The 20,164-nt window shown below is 48.9% G+C and overlaps 1 protein-coding gene across 1 annotated transcript in view; it reads left to right on the forward strand.

Moving 5' to 3' along the window:
* The window catches only part of SLC35F4 (solute carrier family 35 member F4), a 145,448-nt gene that overhangs the window by 109,983 nt on the left and 15,301 nt on the right, over window positions 1-20,164 (forward strand). Inside the window, exon 2 of the mRNA XM_080993450.1 lies at window positions 13,719-13,918. Within this exon, the coding sequence (XP_080849576.1) occupies window positions 13,719-13,918 (200 nt within the window). The remainder of the gene's footprint in view (window positions 1-13,718; window positions 13,919-20,164) is intronic.

Raw genomic sequence — 20,164 nt, forward strand, 5'->3', positions numbered from 1 at the left:
GTGTACAGTGGTACCTCTGGTTAAGAACTTAATTCGTTCCGGAGGTCCGTTCTTAACTTGAAACTGTTCTTAACCTGAGGTACCACTTTAGCTAATGGGGCCTCCTGCTGCCGCCGCGCCACAGGAGCACAATTTGTTCTCATCCTGAAGCAAAGTTCTTAACCTGAGGTACTATTTCTGGGTTAGCGGAGTCTGTAAACTGAAGCATCTGTAACCTGAAGCGTCTGTAACCTGAGGTACCACCGTATTGGATTTTGATTTCTCCTGCTAAAGATGCTATTTGCTCCAGTGATTTGGGGATGAGCTCTGCAGCCGTGTGTTTTTCTATCGTCTCCCCCGAAACACTGCTTTTGTCTGCCGTGTTGATTTCCAGGACTTCCCCCTCGCTCTGTGATATTTAACTAAGCAGCTGAGAGCACCGGTTCCCCTGTCTAATATTAGACCTCACCGGCAGAGAAGTGCTTTCTATTCTGGTGAGATGCTGCCGACCTAAGCTCATGCATTTTCATGGCACGAAGGGCTCGCAAAACAGCACCGCATCTTTCCTTTCGCTGTGCCGTTGCCGAAAGATAATATGCCTCCTTTGTGGGCTTTCGGGGGGGGGTCGTTTCATTGCGAACGGGGTGCCTTGATTCAGAAGGGGCTTGCTGTCTCTTAGAAGTGGAAAGAGGGTTTTTTTGGGGGGGTAGGGATAAAATATTAAGAGGGGTACTAAGATCTCTGGCCATACCCAAGAACTGTGCAAAGTGCTGGCTCTGAGGTCAAGCCTTGTCTGAATGTGTTGCAAATGGTTTCTCTGGGAAACAGCAGATCTGACGGCAGCGTCTTCAAAACAGCATCTCCAGACACGGCAGAGAGGTACCTTGTGGCACAGGGCAGGGAGGGGGGCAGCCCTCTCCCCCCAAAAAATGTGCGGGCAAAAGGCGAAGAAGAGGATGTAACATCTCAGTGGAGGGCGATTTCCACAGAATGAAGAAACATACCGCGAGAGTGGCACCTTTGCAGCCCTTCAGTATTTCCACATTAAATTCAGCTAGAGCGGACGGTAAATGCCATTTTATTTCCTCCTACGTACCTTCCAACCTATCCCCCCCCCCCCGGCCAAAGAAACCAGTAATGTTTCATTTAAATTTTTGTGTGTGCATGTGTGACGGAAAGGCCATTTGTTGGAATGTTGATGGAATACTTTTATTTCTTAGTTTTGGTCATGCGGTCCCCATAATGTCTAGCTTTTTCACTGTATTGAGATCCATTTCTGGCAATGAGGGTGGGGGGGGGGAGAAGGGGGGGACCAAACAAGGGCAAAAAAGGGGGGGGAGTTTTTAATCTTTCATTTTTAGTTTGTGAAGTCCTCACAAACCAGGTCTCTCAGATTGCCTCTGTCTCCCAATACTATTTCAGTGGAGGAATCTTTCATCTCTCTGTGTGTGTTAGGAGTATTTTATTATGTTGCAGCAGGTTGTGAAGATCGTCTACTTATCCTGAGTTTCAAATAGTAGAAAATGGGGGGGGGGGGGAGAGAAAAGGACAAGAATCAGTTTTCTCAAATGACATCCCCATGAATAGCTTTAATCCAGGAATGTGAAAGAGAATGCACTTTGCACACCTGTCCACAGGTGTGCCCTGTTGATGGAAGAGATGGAGGCGGAATCCACAGAACTTCCAGAGTGGGCTCACCTGATCTGGGTGGAACAGGACTCTCAAGGGCTGCTGACCAGGATGGCTGTGCTTTGCACGTAAAGTTGAGGGGCAGCAATGCTTCTGAATACCAATTTCTGGAAACCACAGGAGGGAGGAGTGCTAATGGCCTTCCTACAGGCATCAGGCTTGACCACTGTGAGAACAAGATGCTGGACTTGATGGGCCATTGGGTTCTTATGAGCCAGACCAGATCATGAATCCGCTTTAGTCCACTGTGGAATCCTCAGCCTTGAGGTGGTCCAAGAACTCCAGTATGTATGTGTGTGTGTGTGCATGCATATGTGTGTATGTATGTGTGTGTGTATATATAGGGACACGGGTGGCGGTGTGAGTTAAACCACAGAGCCTAGGACTTGCCGATCAGAAGGTCAACGGTTCAAATCCCCGTGACGGGGTGAGCTCCCGTTGCTCGGTCCCTGCTCCTGCCAACCTAGCAGTTCGAAAGCACGCCAAAGTGCAAGTAGATAAACAGATAGCACTCTGGCAGGAAGGTAAATGGCATTTCCGTGTGCTGCTCTGGTTCGCCAGAAGCGGCTTAGTCATGCTGACCACATGACCCGGAAGCTGTACGCCGGCTCCCTCGGCCAATAAAGCGAGATGAGCGCCGCAACCCCAGAATCGGCCACGACTGGACCTAATGGTCAGGGGTCACACACACACACACACATATATATATATATATATATATATATATATAACCTAGTTTTCCCATTGCAAAACTCCAGAAGAGGTCATCCAACTGCCCACGGTCTGAAGGACCTAATGTGTGGGTCTTCTTCTTCAGACCATGCACTTTGTGTAGAATACAGCAAATCCCCCATAGGAACTCAGATACGTAAGCTAATCGTCATATGGCACCTTAAGGGGACGCGGGTGGCGCTGTGGTCTAAACCACTGAGCCTCTTGGGCTTGCCAATTGGAAGGCCGGTGGTTCAAATCCCTGCAATGGAGTGAGCTCCTGTTGCTCTGTCCCAGCTCCTGCCAACCTAGCAGTTCGAAAACAGGCCAGGGTAAGTAGATAAATAGGTACCACTGCAGCGGGAAGGGAAATGATGTTTTCATGCGCTCTGGTTTCCATCACGGTGTCCTGTTGCTCCAGAAGCAGTTGAGTCCTGCTGGCCATATGACTCGGAAGGCTGTCCATGGATAAACGCTGGCTCCCTCGGCCTGAAAGCAAGATGAGCGCCGCAACCCCATAGTCGCCTTTGACGGGACCTAACTGTCCAGGGGTCCTTTACCTTTAACTTTATCATATGGCACCTTAAACCCATGATACGGTCCCCATAGTGCAATGTCTCACCCTGACCTAGCCACTGTGATCCACGCGACGGTCACCTCCAGACTTGATTGTTGTAACTCGCTCTACGTGGGGCTGCCCTTGAGACTGACCCAGAAACTCCAGCGGGTGCAGAATGCCGCGGCGAGACTCCTTACGGGGTCCTTGATGCGGGATCACATTCACCCGGTGCTATACCAGCTGCACTGGCTCCCGGTGGAGTACAGGATCAGGTTTGAGGTGCTGGTTTTAACCTTTAAAGCCCTATATGCCCTAGGACCCTTGTACCTACGGGACCGCCTCTCCTAGTATGTCCCACGGAGGACCCTACGGTCTTCAAACAAAAACACCTTGGAGGTCCCGGGCCACAGGGAGGTTAGGCTGGCCTCAACCAGAGCCAGGGTCTTTTTGGCCGTGGCCCCGATCTGGTGGAACGCTCTCTCACAAGAGACTAGGGCCCTGCGGGACTTGACATCTTTCCTCAGGGCCTGCAAGACAGAGCTGTTCCACCAGGCCTTTGGCCAAGGCACAGTCTGACCCCCTCCTTTGGTAATCCTCACAGAACTCTAGCCCAATGGTTGCCATTAATTTGACTCTGAATTGATTTTAGAATGTATTTCAATTACGGTAATTGATTGTGATTTTATGTAAACTGTGTTACTGTTGTTAGCTGCTCTGAGCCCAGCTTCGGCTGGGGAGGGTGGGATATCAATAAAATATTATTATTATTATTAACAAGATTACAAAGCTGAAAATGAATTGTGCCTATCGTCAGCACAATGGAGATGTCAGTCGCCATCCTGGCATCCAGAGATCTCTACATGGTTGCAGTTGGACCCTCACCAGGTGCAAAATGCACCTGACACCTGGGGAATTTCTCGCACTGGTTCCGTCGTCCTTGGACAAAGCTACAGGAAAGCAGCTTGGCTTCCTCCCCTGCAAAAAATGCCTGTTTGGAAAATGGATGAGGGTCTAGTGGAGGAAGGTCTTATCTGTACCAGCTGGAGGGTTTATTACGGCAAGGAGAAGCTTGATTTGTGACTGGGATCCAATTGGAGAGGTGGCGGCAGCAGTGGTGGGCTGTTCAAAGTGGATCTGGTTCCATGGATGGGTCAAGTAGTATCCTTAGGATCTGGTGTGGCCAGCTGGTTCCAGGATCAATTTGCTGGGAAGTCCCAAGTATGCGGCTGCATGGTGGATTCACACAAGTCAGGGAATCCATGCCAAGATCAATTCATAATCTGGAGTGGCTTTCCAGTGCAGGTGCCATCTTGTAGGTAGGCCAGGAGGTTCTAATTTCAAGCCAGGATAAAAACCAGGTTTGCAGTCCCGTTTTGGGGAGGTGAGGTGGCTTAAAGTGCAAACCGTTGTTTCCTAGTTTAGGTGGAACGACAAACAGTGGTTTGCAAAAACACCATGAAGCAACTGAGCACTCTGACTGTACAAGGGGAGGCGAGTGTGGAAGTCCACTTCTGAGATCGTTCTTACGGTTCCATATATTGGTTTGGAATTATGTCCAAAATGAGCAATGCACATACCATACATGATATAGACAGAGCCTCTCAGTTAAAAAATAAATAAATCTGTGTTTTTAATTTGGGCTGGTGGAGAGCTATGTCTGTTGCATTGATATAGTGTTTCATTTGATAGTTGTCTTTCTTATTTGGTATTTACATCCCTTGAAACTTGCAACTCGCCTGGACCAGGAAGCATAGCTGTCAACTTACAGATTTGAAAATAAGGGACCAGTAGCCTCGAAAATAAGGGATCAGCAGCCAAAATAAGGGATTTTCCAAGCACAGGTATGTTCAACTTCCGAGCCCCTCCAAGCCAAAGACAGAAAGCCCAGCCAGCAGCCAAACGAAGCCTCAAGCGGTGGTTCCCACAGCGCAGCAACCCGGCAAAGGGGATGCAGCAAGGAAAACCACCGTCACTTCTCCGCTGGGAAGCGCTGAGCAAAGGCAAGTCCCCAGGCAACGCGGCCGATTTGATCGGCACAAGGCATGCAAGCTCCACCCCCCCCGTCGTTCTTAGACTCCTTATTGGGTGAGCAACGCAGCCAAGCAACACAGTTGGAGCCTCCCTCCTCCCTGGCCGGCAGGGAGGGAGGGAGAGGAGCTGCTTCCTTTAAAACCCGGGAAATTTAAGGGACTTCATCAATAAGGGACAGCAGCGGGAAACGGCCCTGGGATAAGGGAGTTTCCCGCCAAATAAGGGACAGTTGACAGCTATGCCAGGAAGTGGAGTGGGAAGATTCCAGCTGATCAAAGGGAGCAATTGCTGATGGGACACAGTTCATACCTAACTTAAGAAGATCTCAGACTATTGCCCCTTTCTTATACTACAGAAAACCAGTTTGTCTTGCTTCTCTCTCTCTCCTCACCCTTTATACGGGGCGATTCATTCATGACTTGCGCTGACGACAGATACATTATAAATCCCAACCCCCTCAGAAAATGTCATTTTCAGATGGGCTAAAGGGACCGTTTGGGATATCCTGTTATGGTTGGTCTTTAAAAAGGGTGAGCACGCAGAACGTTTTGAAGAGCCTTCCATGAACTACGTGTGCTGGATTTTTCCCTCGCTGTCCACACGACATCCTCCGTAATCCAAACAGATCCCAACGCTTTGGGTAAATTAATGCCCTCATTTTCCTTCCCTGTGTAAATCCGCATTGTCTCCTGGTGTGGAAGACCAGAAATTCTCCTTTAAAAAAAAATATTGAATCAAAATCTGGTGCTCTAAGCCGATGACAGGATAGGAGACCAAAGCTGCATTTTTATATTTGAAGGATGTTCTGGCAGCCTAAAATCCCAGCAGCACAACACCTTCTTGGTTTACAAATCAAGCTTCTTCTTATTTATTTTTTTAAAAAAACAATATGGTGCTGGGTTGATTCACAAAGCAGGTTTGCTTCACTGGTGCGCGACGGCTGTAAAGAAAGAGAACGCATCGCATTTTTGTTTTAAAGCCGACACGTAGAAGAATCACAGGAGAGGGAGAAGGAGCTCCGGCTGATGGAAATAATCCCTGCTGCTGATCATTAGGATGGTTAATAACCCTGGTGATTGCAAACACCGTAATGATTGCAAGCGTATTAAATTGCATGGGGCAAGTGGATGAAACACATTCGTCAGGTCCTGCTGGATAAGTTAAGCCACGGGTCCCGAGTTCAGTTCCCAGAACATCCAGATAGGACTGGGAAAAGATTCTCTGGCTGAAATCCCGGAGAGCTGCTGCCAGCCAGTGTTGGCCATACTGAGTTGGATGGACTGGGGGTCTGGCCCAGTAGAAGGCAGCTTCCTATGCACCCATGTTTGCATGGCAGAGAGAAAGTGTGTGTCGTCAGCTCACCCCGTCCCACATGGGGAGAAAGATGTCGGAGGGAGGAATGATCAAATACTGATGGCCCCAAATTGGGGGAGATTAGCAGCCAAACCTAACACATGCATATTCTTGCTAGATAGCCTGAGAAGGGGTTAATACCATAGTGCTGAATTGCTGGTAGGCAGACCATACTCAGACCATAGAAGTACAATTGGTAGAGAGGGCTCTGTGTGATGTCATTTCCCCTCCTCTCCTGGAGAGGAAGGAGCATAGAGTACTTCCTGTTCCCCTATCTCTTCCTTTGACCAGCGTTGGATACAGACATGCCTCTGTTTGTCCCAGCTTCAGCCACATGCCTGAGGCTGGTTATACTGTAAATATAAGTGTTTTACTTGAATAGTTTTTACTGCTGCCATTGCTAATCAATGTGAGTAAATTATAATTTTAAACTTACTTCCCATGTTGTGGTAAGAAAGAGGAGCAAGATTACTTCATAGCAGGACTTGCTCAAATATCTCAAGGGCTGTCGCATGGAAGATGGAACAAACTTGTTTTTTTCTTCCTGCTCCTGAGACCAGGACCCAAACCAATGGATTCAAGTTTAAAGAAAGTAAATTCCGACTAAACATCTGGTGGAACTTTCTGAGGGTTTGACACGATTCTGCGATCCTCTGTTGTTGGCAATGGAGGTGTGCGCCTTTGGGGATGAAGTCAAACTCAAACTGTTGGAGAGTTACAGCGCCTGCTGTGGCTGTAGAGACCAATACAGGAGAGACATGTTTTGTTGCAGCCAGGGCAGATGAAGGCGTCTGGTTGTGCTGCTGAACATGCACCACGGCGTTTCTTCTCTCTATGCTCCTCCTAGAGGTCATTCCTCCTCTGGTCACTGCTTATTCTAACCTCACAACGCAGTGTTGATCGAAACTCTGCAAACCTGTAAGGTGAATGGCCTGGGTGGGGACCGTCCAGCGCTCTGTTGGAGAGCACACACTTTGCTTGCGGAAGGTCCAATTTGTGGCATCTCCAGAACCAGCAGCAGTCTTCAAGGAAAGATCTCTGTTAGAGCAGAAAATACTGGGGTGGGCAGACAAAACAGCTTTCGCGATGCACAGAAACTGGGTTTCAGAGGCATTTTCCGCATCTCGGACTCTCCTCTCCCTTGGCTGCCCTCTCGTTTGTCTATACAAACTGCCAGGCGACTTCAGGAACCTCTGGACCAGGCTGCACTTCTGTTCAGGGAGAAATAAATAAATGAAGCCCTCGGAACATTTACCAGAATGCATCGGTTCACCTTGAGGGTCAAAGCACATCCTTGCAGCACACTTAGCTGTGTCAGTCTGAAAGGAGACAGTTCGGAGCTTCGCAGCTGCTGTAGGATGAAATATTGATAAGCTGTCGCTCCTCAAACATCCGGGAAGAATAGTTTCCCCGATCAAGCAGTGTCACCGAATTAAAGACGATAAAGAGCTGGTCAGAGCTCTCCATTCTTTTGGGGGGCAGGGGATTAAGAAAACAGGTTGGCAAAAACTTCAACGTTGGGTTTTTTAAATATTGAAGACACCTTTGGTCGTGAAAGGGGCGGAATAAATAAATCAGCTGCGACTCCGGCAGCCAGGTAGCCTAACCTTTCTGCCAAGTCCTTTGTGGGCTGAATTCTGATGCTGCCTGTTTCACCGCCTCTGCAATTCTCGAGGTAAATGCTGGCCGTCTCTTTCAATTATACAAAGAGCCTTCGCAGACCAAGTCTAGATTTGGCCCTTTAGGAAGGGAGGGAGGAAAAGAAAGCCTAGATTTGATTTGGAGCATTCCCTGGCCACTGGTCCCATCACCTCCTGGCAAATAGAAGGGGAAGAAATGGAGGCAGTGAGAGATTTTACTTTCTTGGGCTCCATGATCACTGCAGATGGTGACAGCAGCCACAAAATTAAAAGACGCCTGCTTCTTGGGAGAAAAGCAATGACAAACCTGGACAGCATCTTCAAAAGCAGAGACATCACCTTGCCAACAAAGGTCCATATAGTAAAAGCTATGGTTTTCCCAGTAGTGATGTATGGAGAGCTGGACCATCAAGAAGGCTGATCGCCGAAGAATTGATGCTTTTGAGTTATGGTGCTGGAGGAGACTCTTGAGAGTCCCATGGACTGCAAGAAGATCCAACCTATCCATTCTGAAGGAAATCAGCCCTGAGTGCTCACTGGAAGGACAGATCCTGAAACTGAGGCTCCAAGACTGTGGCCACCTCATGAGAACAGAAGACTCCCTGGAAGAGACCCTGATGTTGGGAAAGATGGAGGGCACAAGGAGAAGGGGATGACAGAAGATGAGATGGTTGGACAGTGTTCTCGAAGCTACCAGCATGAGTTTGACCAAACTGCGGGAGGCAGTGGAAGACAGGAGTGCCTGGCGTGCTCTGGTCAAGGGGGGTCACGAAGAGTCGGACACGACTAAACGACTAAACAACAACAACATTCCTGCCCAATAAGGGAGGAGCTGGATGTTACAGGGATGCGAGACTGCCGAGTGGCGGCAACAGCTCTGATGATTAATAGTGCTGATAAATAATACCTGATAATGTAGGAAAAGCTTTGGAAAGCCACCTCCCTGCAGAGACACGAGAAGCTTATGGATTGGGCAGAGGTGGCTGCCTGTTGGTACCCTGTATTGTTAACTGTTCCTGTCTTTCACCCTCCCAGGAGAGCATGTGCAGAGTACAGTGGTACCTTGGGTTAAGTACTTAATTCGTTTTGGAGGTCCGTACTTAACCTGAAACTGTTCTTAACCTGAAGCACCACTTTAGATAATGGCGCCTCCTGCTGCTGCCGCGCCGCAAGAGCACAATTTCTGTTCTCATCCTGAAGCAAAGTTCTTAACCTGAAGCACGATTTCTGGGTTAGCGGAGTCTGTAACCTGAAGCGTATGTAACCTGAGGTACCACTGTATGTTGATGGCTAGAAAAAAACTGGTGGCACAAAATGGGTGTCACCTCTATCCTTAAGGGTTGGTAAATTGAGTGGCAGAGGTGATAAAACTGACTGAGAGGGTTGTTATTGTTTAGTTGTTTAGTCATGTCCGACTCTTCGTGACCCCCTGGACCAGAGCACGCCAGGCACTCCTGTCTTCCACTGCCTCCAGCAGTTTGGTCAAACTCATGCTGGTAGCTTTGAGAACACTGTCCAACCATCTCGTCCTCTGTCGTCCCCTTCTCCTTGTGCCCTCCATCTTTCCCAACATCAGGGTCTTTTCCAGGGAGTCTTCTCTTCTCATGAGGTGGCCAAGTCTTGGAGCCTCAGCTTCAGGATCTGTCTTTCCAGTGAGCACTCAGGGCTGATTTCCTTCAGAATGGAGAGGTTTGATCTTCTTGCAGTCCATGGGACTCTCAAGAGTCTCCTCCAGCACCATAATTCAAAAGCATCAATTCTTCAGCGATCAGCCTTCTTTATGGTCCAGCTCTCACTTCCATACATCACTACTGGGAAAACCATAGCTTTTCCTATACGGACCTTTGTTGGCAAGGTGATGTCTCTGCTTTTTAAGATGCTGTCTAGGTTTGTCATTGCTTTTCTCCCAAGAACCAGGCGTCTTTTAATTTCGTGGCTGCTGTCACCATCTGCAGTGATCCTGGAGCCCAAGAAAGTAAAATCTCTCACTGGTTAAGAAAAGCATCAAGGGACCTTCTCTGAAGCGGTTTTCTTGTGCCGAATTTACGAGGACCAGCTATAATTTAGATTGGAGGTGGGAAAGCATTTGGCGCTCGGGGGCCACATTCCGTTCTGGATATCCTTTCAGGGGCCACAAGATGGTGGGCGGGGCCAGTGGCAAAAGTGGGCGGAGCAGTGAGTGCGAACAGATTATTGGTTTGTCTTTGTTCTGATTTTTAATTATGTATTTTGTGGTTTTGGTATTGTAATTTTAGGTTGTGAACCGCCCTGAGATCTACGGGTATAGGGCAGTATACAAATACAGTGGTACCTCAGGTTACGAACGCTTCAACTTACATTTTTTCGGGTTACGAATGATTGTAACCCGGAAGTAAGTTGTCCAAGCTCTCGGAGGCCTCGCCACTGCCTGGAGGCAAACCCAGACATTGGTGGGGCCTATGGAGCTCTCGGAGGCCTCCACGAATGCCGGGAGCCAAGCCGATTGTGATTCTGGAAGAGGACCCTGAGCCCCCTCCAAACAGTGAGTTTGGAAATAATTTTTTTCATCTAAAATACTGTCTTATTTATTTTATAGTACAGTACATGGATTATTGCCTTCATTTTATGGATCAATGGTCTCGTGAAACAGTAAAATTTGTGTTAAATTGCTGTTTTAGGGGGTGTTTTTTCGTCATGTGGAACGAATCAGTCCACTTTCCATTACTTTCAATGGGAAAGTCCGCATCAGGTTAAGAACGCTTCAGGTTAAGTACAGACTTCAAGAACCAATTAAGTACTTAACCTGAGGTACCACTGTAATAATAATAATAATAATAATAATAATAATAATTTGTACAGAAGTAAGGCCCACTGTGTTCAGTGGGACCTTTTCTCTGATGGGAGGAGAGGTCCTAGGGAATCTGAGTTGGACCCTGTGCTTCAGTTCTCTTTCTGTTTCGGAATGTGTGAATTATTAGGTAGGTTCGTGTCATTGAGAACTGAATCTACTGAGAAGGTTAAATCATTAGTAGGATTTTAACCACACTTGCGAATTAATGGAAAGGATGGATAGTTTGGAAGGATAAAACTTGGATAGTATTGGTATGCAGTTGTAAATATTATCACTAGGACCAATGGAAGAGATGGGGGGGAAGTTGGGAGATTCAGAGCAATCTCAGTATTTGGATTTTGATTTTGTTGTTGTTGGCTAAAATCATATATATATATTATACAGTGGTGCCTCGCAAGACGAAATTAATCCGTTCCGCGAAAGTCTTCGTCTAGCGGTTTTTTCGTCTTGTGAAGCAACCCTATTAGCGGCTTAACGGATTAGCGCTATTAGCGGTTTAGCGGCTATTAAAGGCTTAAAGGCTTAGCGGATTAGCTGCTAAAAGGCTATTAAAGGCTTAGCAGATTAGATAAAGGGGGGGGAAAGCGAAAAAAAAATCTCTAGACTCGCAAGACATTTTCGTCTTGCGAAGCAAGCCCATAGGGAAATTCGTCCTGCGAAGCAACTCAAAAACGGAAAACCCTTTCGTCTAGCGGATTTTCCGTCTTGCGAGGCATTCGTCTTGCGGGGCACCACTGTATCTCACAACTGAATCTACTGAATCTACTGCCATCCCTAGTCACAACACTCTTGCTGCAAGAGACTGACTCATCTATAGCTTTGGAAAACATATATTTTGCTCTCCGCTATATACAGTGCCAGGGATGCAGGTGGCGCTGTGGGTTAAACCACAGAACCAAGGGCTTGCCGATCAGAAGGTTGGCGGTTCGAATCCCCGCGACGGGGTGAGCTCCTGTTGCTCGGTCCCTGCTCCTGCCAACCTAGCAGTTCGAAAGCACACCAGTGCAAGTAGATAAATAGGTACTGCTCTGGCGTAAACGGCGTTTCCGTGTGCTGCTCTGGTTCACCAGAAGCGGCTTAGTCATGCTGGCCACATGACCCAGAAGCTGTACGCTGGCTCCCTCAGCCAATAAAGCGAGATGAGCGCCGCAACCCCAGAGTCAGCCATGACTGGACCTAATGGTCAGGGGTCCCTTTACCCTTACCTTTACCTTTATATACAGTACCAACCTTTCCTTCTTCTTCTGCAACTCGTATGCTTTTGTAGCATTAGATGCTGCAAATGTTCAGTCTGAGTAAGAAAGGGGACTGGAGTAGTTGGGTTGGGTTCTGAGCTACCACCCTCCCTCTCTTCTGTAACCTCAAAATGCATCTGGCAAAATGAGAAGAGGCAACGGCCGTGGACGATGCCGTCATTCCAGGCTGATGTCCCCACCTAACCTGTCAGATGCATCTAGCAAGGACTCCCTGGACCAGTTTGAGCAAATGGCATCAACTTCAGCAAAGATACTTGAGATACTTCCCAGCATGGGAAAACGGGAAATTCCGCCTGGGTCAAAGCTGCAATCACCAGAAGACTGTGAGAAGGTGCTTTCTAGCTAAACCACCATGGGATGGTGGCTCCCAGCTCTTGCTTCTCAGGGGATCAGGGTGGAATATGTTTCATGTTAATAATAATTCTGTAGCTGAGACCACATCTTTGGATATTGAAGTCCTCAAGCAAGTCTGGCCAAGGCTGTCCACCATGAGGAAAAGGTCTCCTGGAAGTGCTGAGAAGACCTCTCTTCTTTATGATTGCATTGCCTGCCCCTTTACAAACATGGCCATTGGGGCACCCCCAAAACCTGACTTGCACACCCACAGTGTGACTTATCTGCCTTGTTGAGAAGGCCGGTGGAAAGGACTCAAGTGAGCTAGCGTGAGGCTTGCTGTTGTCTTTGTCATCTGCAAGTGGGCAGAGGCTGTACTGTGCATGCACGATCACATACATACATAATTGCATGCCTTTGTAGAAATGTTCTTCTGATTTGTTTTGGTTCTAGATGATGCAATAACAGTGTTTTCTGGTCCATGAGTTACCATATCGTGGCACTTCAACTGATGGCTGTTTGTTTTCAGGTGGACAGTTTTCTTACACGCACACAAATGATTTGATAGAGGACAATATTAGCCAAGCAGGTGGTGCCCATTGGACTGGTAGGGTGGAAGGCAGACAAACCAACTGTACCAATAACAGGGTTGAGGCCACAGCCAATAACAGGCCAGAGCCAACTAATTCCAGTTTTGCTCCCACCTTCCTCCCCACTGAGTTCTACAAGGGCAACACTAAGGACACATGCGCAGCATACATTTAAAGCATGATGCCCACCATGGCGTCCCTCAAAGAATTCTGGGAGCTGTAGTTTGTTGAGGGTCCCATCCCAGAGCCACAGTTCCCAGACAGGTTAATCAACCAGCCCCTCTTCCCATTGTAGCTCTGCGAGGGGAATAGAGGCCACATTCCCTCTATGTGGTATTCCCATTCATGTGGTGGAGTCTCCTTCTTTGGAGGTCTTTAAGCAGAGGCTTGACAACCATATGTCAGGAGTGCTCTGATGGTGTTTCCTGCTTGGCAGGGGGTTGGACTCGATGGCCCTTGTGGTTTCCCAGAATTCTTTGAGGGGAAACCATGACTGTTTAAGGTGGTATCACAGTGCTTTAAATATAATGTGTGCAAGTGCCCTGAGATGGAGGAGGAGGAGGACAGGCCAGCTCCCTGGACTGGTTGTAAATAAGCAGGTAGGTAGGTAGGTTGGGGGGCTGGTTGAGGGTTGGTGGAGTGGATCCCCATTTGCCCAAACAGGCCAGCTTGCACCGGCCCAGTCCTTTGCCCTCCCAATTTTGGGGAGCTTATCCGCCAAACTGATGCACGCCTCTTTCTCCCCAGGTGCCTCACGATCCTCTGTCGTCCGATGCAAGCCGGGAGCCAACTGCCCCAACACGCAGAGTGGCCTCCGCAGGCAACATTCCCCCTTGTCTGCCGCTGAAGATTCTGCTGCTCCCATTCTAGAGCTGCAGAGTCGAAGTCCCTCCGGATTTTGCCGGCACGGCAGAGGAGAGAGGCAGAACAGATCAGGTAGGCACCCCGTAGCCTGAGCGTCCCGGCTTCCTGTTGTGCCTTGGGTACCAAAATAAAATTTGAAAAAAAGCCTTCCCTGCCCCAACAAGGCCTGAATAGTTTATTATTGATGATGATGATGATAAGGTAAAGGGACCCCTGACCATTAGGTCCAGCCGTGGCCGACTCTGGGGTTGCGGCACTCATCTCACTTTGCTGGCCAAGGGAGGCGGCGTACAGCTTCCGGGTCATGTGGCCAGCATGACTAAGCCGCTTCTGGCGAACCAGAGCAGCGCACGGAAACACCGTTTACCTTCCTGCCAGAACGGTACCTATTTATCTACTTGCACTTTGACGAGCTTTCGAACTGCTAGGTTGGCAGGAGCAGGGACTGAGCAACGGGAGCTCACCCCATCGCGGGGATTCGAACCGCCGACCTTTTGATCGGCAAGCCCTAGGCTTTGTGGTTTAACCTACAGCACCACCCGCGTCCAATAATAATAAGAAGAATAATAATTGCATTTATATCCCACCTTTTTCTCCAAGGAGCTCGAGGTGGCCTTCTCATTTAATCCCCCATAACAACCCTGTGAGGTAGGTTAGGCTGAGAGGAGGCGGTGACAATCTCAAGGTCAGCCAGTGAGCTTCATGGCCGAGTAGGGATTCGAACCCTGGCCTCCCAGGTCCTGGTCCGAAACTCTAACCGCTAGCTCTCACTGACTCCTACACTGGACCTACATATTTTGGGAGTGGCACAGCAGGGGAAGGAAGGTTGTGTGAAGAAAGACACTCCTCGCTCTGTCCTCCATCCAGGCCCAGTTCAAAGACAAATTCCAGCCAGGCAAAGACCCCTGTGGAGGGTGCAGAGAACGCCGAGGGGTGTGGTTTGGGGAGGGGTGAGGCCTGCAAAGAGCCCCAAGGGCAAGGGGCCTGGAGGGCTGCATTTGAATTTTAGACCTGAGGTCTACTACCCCTGAGTAAAGGAATTAACCCAAAATATGGTGGGTTCGTAGCCCAGTGGTAGAGTTCCTGTTTCTTGTGTCCCAGGTTGATTCATACCCCTCTCTTAGAATCATAGAATCATAGAGTTGGAAGAGACCACAAGGGCCATCGAGTCCAACCCCCTGCCAAGCAGGAAACACCATCAGAGCACTCCTGACATATGGTTGTCAAGCCTCTGCTTAAAGACCTCCAAAGGAGGAGACTCCACCACACTCCTTGGCAGCAAATTCCACTGTCGAACAGCTCTTACTGTCAGGAAGTTCTTCCTAATGTTTAGGTGGAATCTTCTTTCTTGTAGTTTGGATCCATTGCTCCATGTCCGCTTCTCTGGAGCAGCAAAAAACAACCTTTCTCCCTCCTCTATGTGACATCCTTTTATATATTTGAACATGGCTATCATATCACCCCTTAACCTCCTCTTCTCCAGGCTAAACATGCCCAGCTCCCTTAGCCGTTCCTCATAAGGCATCGTTTCCAGGCCTTTGACCCATCTCTTGCGGATGGGTTGTTTTTTTGGCGGGTACAAAGGATGGCTGGTCAAAATGAGATGTGTCGTGTCACGTTGCAAGTTTGCAGCGAGCAAGTTGCATCACAGAAGACTTCTCAAGTAGGACATATGAGCCCCAGGGACAGAGGTGGAGCTAAATCGGATCCCGGGGGCCTCTGAAAGGCAGTTCAGTTTTGCCACCGAAGCAGCGATGCTTTTTCTTTCATTCATAGGCAGAGAGAAGAGAAAGAAGAGAGAAAACCAGAGGAAGGACCCATTTTTGAGATTGTTAAAAATTGAGATTTGGACTGGGGGGTCTTTTTGTTTGCTTTTTTGGAGGATATTTTGAGTGTCTGCCTGTGTGGGGTTTTTTTTTGGATTCCTATGTTTTGTTTGTTTTTTGGAGGTGCCGATGTTTTATCTATTGTTTAGGGCGAGGAGGTTCGGAGCACAGTGGTACCTCGGTCTTCAAACGTAGTCTGTTCTGGAAGACTGTTCAACTTCCAAAACGTTTGAAAACTGAGGCAGAAAGGGAACTGAAAAAAATAATATCATTTACTTCCGGGTTTTCAGCATTCAAAAACCGAAACATCCGACTTCTGAGGCGCTTGGAAACCAAGGTACCACTTTATTGCCAGCTTTTATGCTGTGAAATGGGCGCTTTGTGGTGCCCGTGGCAGTTTCTTAGATTTCCAAATGTGCCCTTGGCACATTTTCAACGCCACAGAAGGCTGGGGACCTCTGGCCTACTCCGACTGGGAGCAGTTTTCCAGGGCCTCCGGGGAGAGAAGGGTTTTTCTTGTCCCTTCATGCTGGAGACTTTTTCAAGTGGAGGTAGCATCAGGGATTGAAGCTGGGAGCGCCACGCAAAGCATGAAGTACACCCATGTCCCGAACAGAAAGGAGTCTCAGTGGGTTTTCACTTTTTGTTGTTGTTGTTGCTTTTGATCTGCAGTTGATACGTAGTTGGCTGTCTCTCCACTCACGTGTGCTGCGCTACCATTGCGTTGAAAAGAATATGGTGGAATAAGCGAAGTGACAACATAATTCTACGTAACGAATTGCGCAAATTGCTTAAGTTGTGTGATTTCACCTGCGGCAGACGGCAATACGAATAACACCATTTTGGGCAAACTGTTGAATCTGACCGTGGGCCTCTCCAGGCTGGTGGTTTTGTGTGGCAACGTGTCTCTGAAGCGATGGTGATTATGCGTTAGTGCTGGATTTATACAGTGGTACCTCAGGTTACAGACGCTTCAGGTTACAGACTCCGCTAACCCAGAAATAGTACCTTGGGTTAAGAACTTTGCTTCAGGATGAGAACAGAAATCGCGCAGCGGCGGCATGGCATTAGCAGGAGGCCCCATTAGTTAAAGTGGTGCTTCAGGTTAAGAACAGTTTCAGGTTAAGAACGGACCTCCAGAACGAATTAAGTTCTTAACCGGAGGTACCACTGTACTGGACTGCCCACACACAATATTCTGCTTTATTAGTTGTTCAACACAAGATAGTATCACCGAGGCAACTACAGTCATACCTTGGTTGATGAATGCCGTGGGACTCAGATGTTTTGGCTCCTGAACCCCACAAACCTGGAAGTGTTTGCGAACGTTCTTTGGAACCCAAATGTCTGTTCTGGCTATTGGTACTGGGGCCCATCAGCCAATCGGAAGCCATGCCTTGGTTTGCGAATGTTTTGGAAGTCGAACGGACTTCCGGAAGGGATTCTGTTTGTCAACCAAGGTACATCTGTATTTGTAAACAAACAATAAATGTCCATAAAAATGGCAAAAGTAGTTTCTTTCCTAAATAGATGTTATCTTCAACAATAGCAAACACACTAAAGAGTTTACTTGTAATATACCAGTGGTTCAGTGCTCATTTCTTCTCTTTCCAAAATAAATTTTATATTGAACAATTGCAAATGCAGTAACAAAGAGTCCACTTATGGGAGGGGAAGTGACGCACCAGACCCCACCAATGAGAATGAGGGTTTCCAGGCACACGGAGACCATCGCCTTTCACGTAGCCTCACTGGCAGGGCCCCCAATAATATTAGGGATGAGCTGGCTAGCACAACATGACCCAGTGGTGGCATGGCATCAGAGAACGGTCACCTTTGGGTCCGCTTACTGCTTGGAACACTGTCTAGGGGGGGAAACCCCAAGCATGACCGTGGCCAGGGTGGCTGGGATAGCTGTGGAGCCGAAAGGGGAGGTGCCACTACAATATGCTGACCTGCAGGAGGTCTTCAGCAAGAAGGAGGCAGATAGACTACCCCCCCAGGCCCTTTGACTGCCAAATCAACTTGCTCCCTGGGGCGCAGCTACCGGTGGGTAAACTGTATGCCATGTCGGACAGGGAGATGAAGGAGTTGCGGGAATTTATTGACAAGAACCTGAAAAGAGGCTTCATAAGAGAATCAAAAGCGGTAGGGGGCAGTCCGGTGTTCTTTGTGGACAAAAAGGACACTAATCAACCCAGGCTCGTTGTGGACTATAGGGCCGTCAGTTTGGTATCGGAACCAGTGACCTTCCCAATGCCCAGGATTGACGACATTTTAACACGGGTGAGGCAGGGGAAATTTTTTACCAAGCTTGATCTCAGGGGAGCATACAACTTGATTAGGATGAGGGAGGGGGACGAATGGAAGACCACAATGTTCACACCCCTGGGGGCCTTTGAGTACCTAGTTATGCCTTTTGGATTACAGTCGGGCTCCGCCTGTTTTCAAGCTTTCATGCACCACGTGTTGGGGTCCCTGCTGTACAAGAACTGCGTAGCCTTCTTGGACGACGTCTTAATCTATTCGGACAATGAGGAGCAACATGTCAGAGACGTCAGGGAAGTGCTAAAACGACTGCAGAAGCACCAGTTGTGGGTCAAGCTGGAAAAATGTCAGTTTCACGCCAGAGAAGTCGAGTTTCTGGGGTACAAGTTGTCAGACAAAGGCTTAGCGATGGACCCAAGCAAGGTGCAGGCAGTGCTGGAGTGGAAGGCTCCCAAAACCCGGAAGGACGTGCAGAGGTTCCTAGGGTTCAGCAACTTCTACAGGAAGTTCATCAAGAACTTCGCCCACTTGACAGCACCCATCACAGATTGTCTCAGTAGCAAAAGGAAGTTCGTCTGGACAGAGGAGGCCTAGCAATCCTTTGAAAAACTGAAGAAGGCGTTCGCATCGGAAGAGCAGCTCCTGCACGTGGATCTGGAGAAACCCATGAGGCTAGAGACCGACGCGTCCGACAGAGCCATTGGGGCGGTTCTTTTGCAGCTAGGGGGGAGCAAGCAGGAATGGAAACCGTGTGCCTTTTTCTCGAGAAAGCTGAACAAGTCGGAGCAAAACTATACTGTGTATGACCGCGAACTGCTTGCGATCTATGCGGCGTTTCGTCGATGGCGACATCTACTAATAGGGGCGCAGCACAAGATCCAGGTTTGTACAGATCACAAGAACTTGGAATACTGGAGGACCGCACGAGTGCTCAACCAGAGACAGATTCGATGGGCACAGGAGTTCTCCAAGATTTCCTTCAAAATCCGATACGTGCCAGGAGAGGAAAACGTGAGAGCAGACGCTCTCTCCCGGAAGCCGGAGTACATGGAAGGAGAGGGGCTGCCGGAGATACGACACGTGATCCCCGAGGACCGATGGGTGTGTGGGGGAACCTTGGTGGGGAAACGAGAACTGGCTGGACTCACTAGAAACGACGTGTTCGCACAAACTAAAATCCGGGAACTCCGAGACGGAAGAGAAACCCAAGGAGGGTTTGAGGAGAAGGAAGGGGTGCTGTACTATAAGGGGGCTCTGTATGTACCAGGGGAGACCCTACGGGGGAAGGTACTCAAACAACTCCACGACAACCCCACAGCTGGGCACTTTGGACAGCACAAAACCATGATGCTCGTCACCAGGCAGTTCTGGTGGCCCAGGGTGAGGGAGGATGTACGGGAATATGTACGGGGGTGCGACTGCTGCCAAAGGGCAAAGGGGGAGCTGGCTGCCCCCGCAGGATTACTGGAACCCTTACCCACGCCGGGGAGACCTTGGGAGGTGGTGTCCATTGATTTTATGACCGATTTGCCCAAGTCCCGGGGGAAGACAGCGGTCATGGTGGTGGTCGATCTACTAACAAAAATGTGCCATTTTATAGCTTGCTCACATGCGGTCACGGCAGAGGAAACAGCGAGGTTGTTTGTAGATCACATTTTCCGGTTGCATGGGGATCCTTTGAGGGTTATCTCCGACCGCGGGAAACAATTTACTTCCCGGTTCTGGAGGAAGCTCATGAGCTTGCTGCAGGTCGAAGTGAGCTTCTCAACGGCGAGACACCCGGAAACCAACGGGCAAGCAGAAAGAGCGAACAGTATACTCCAGCAATACCTACGCTGCTACGTCAGCGAGAGGCAGAACGATTGGGTAGAGACAGACCTGGGGGGCCACATTCCATTTCAGATTGCTCTTTGTCAACCACTTGGAGGCTTCTAGGAGAAGGAGCCTGGGGGAAGACTGCCTTGTCTACTTGCCTTGAGGTCTCCTTTGGGGTGGTGCTGTGAATTGGGCTCAGAGGGAGAAGGTGATGAAACGGTGACCGGAACAAGGGAGATGGGTTTGGTCAGGGAGGGAGGGGTCCATTGAGGCCATTTTGACTGCACCCGACACCCCCCTCCAAAAAAAACACAACAACCCTGGAATCAGCACTACGTACAAGCAAAGCAGCAGAGGGGGAAACAGCTGCCACAGGCAGAGATGCATGAAGAACATACAGTGAGAGTGTTTGCCCCACCC

The sequence above is a fragment of the Podarcis pityusensis genome (assembly GCF_964106645.2).
Source record: "Podarcis pityusensis genome assembly, chromosome: 1".
In the NCBI taxonomy this organism is placed as follows: Eukaryota; Metazoa; Chordata; class Lepidosauria; order Squamata; family Lacertidae; genus Podarcis; species Podarcis pityusensis.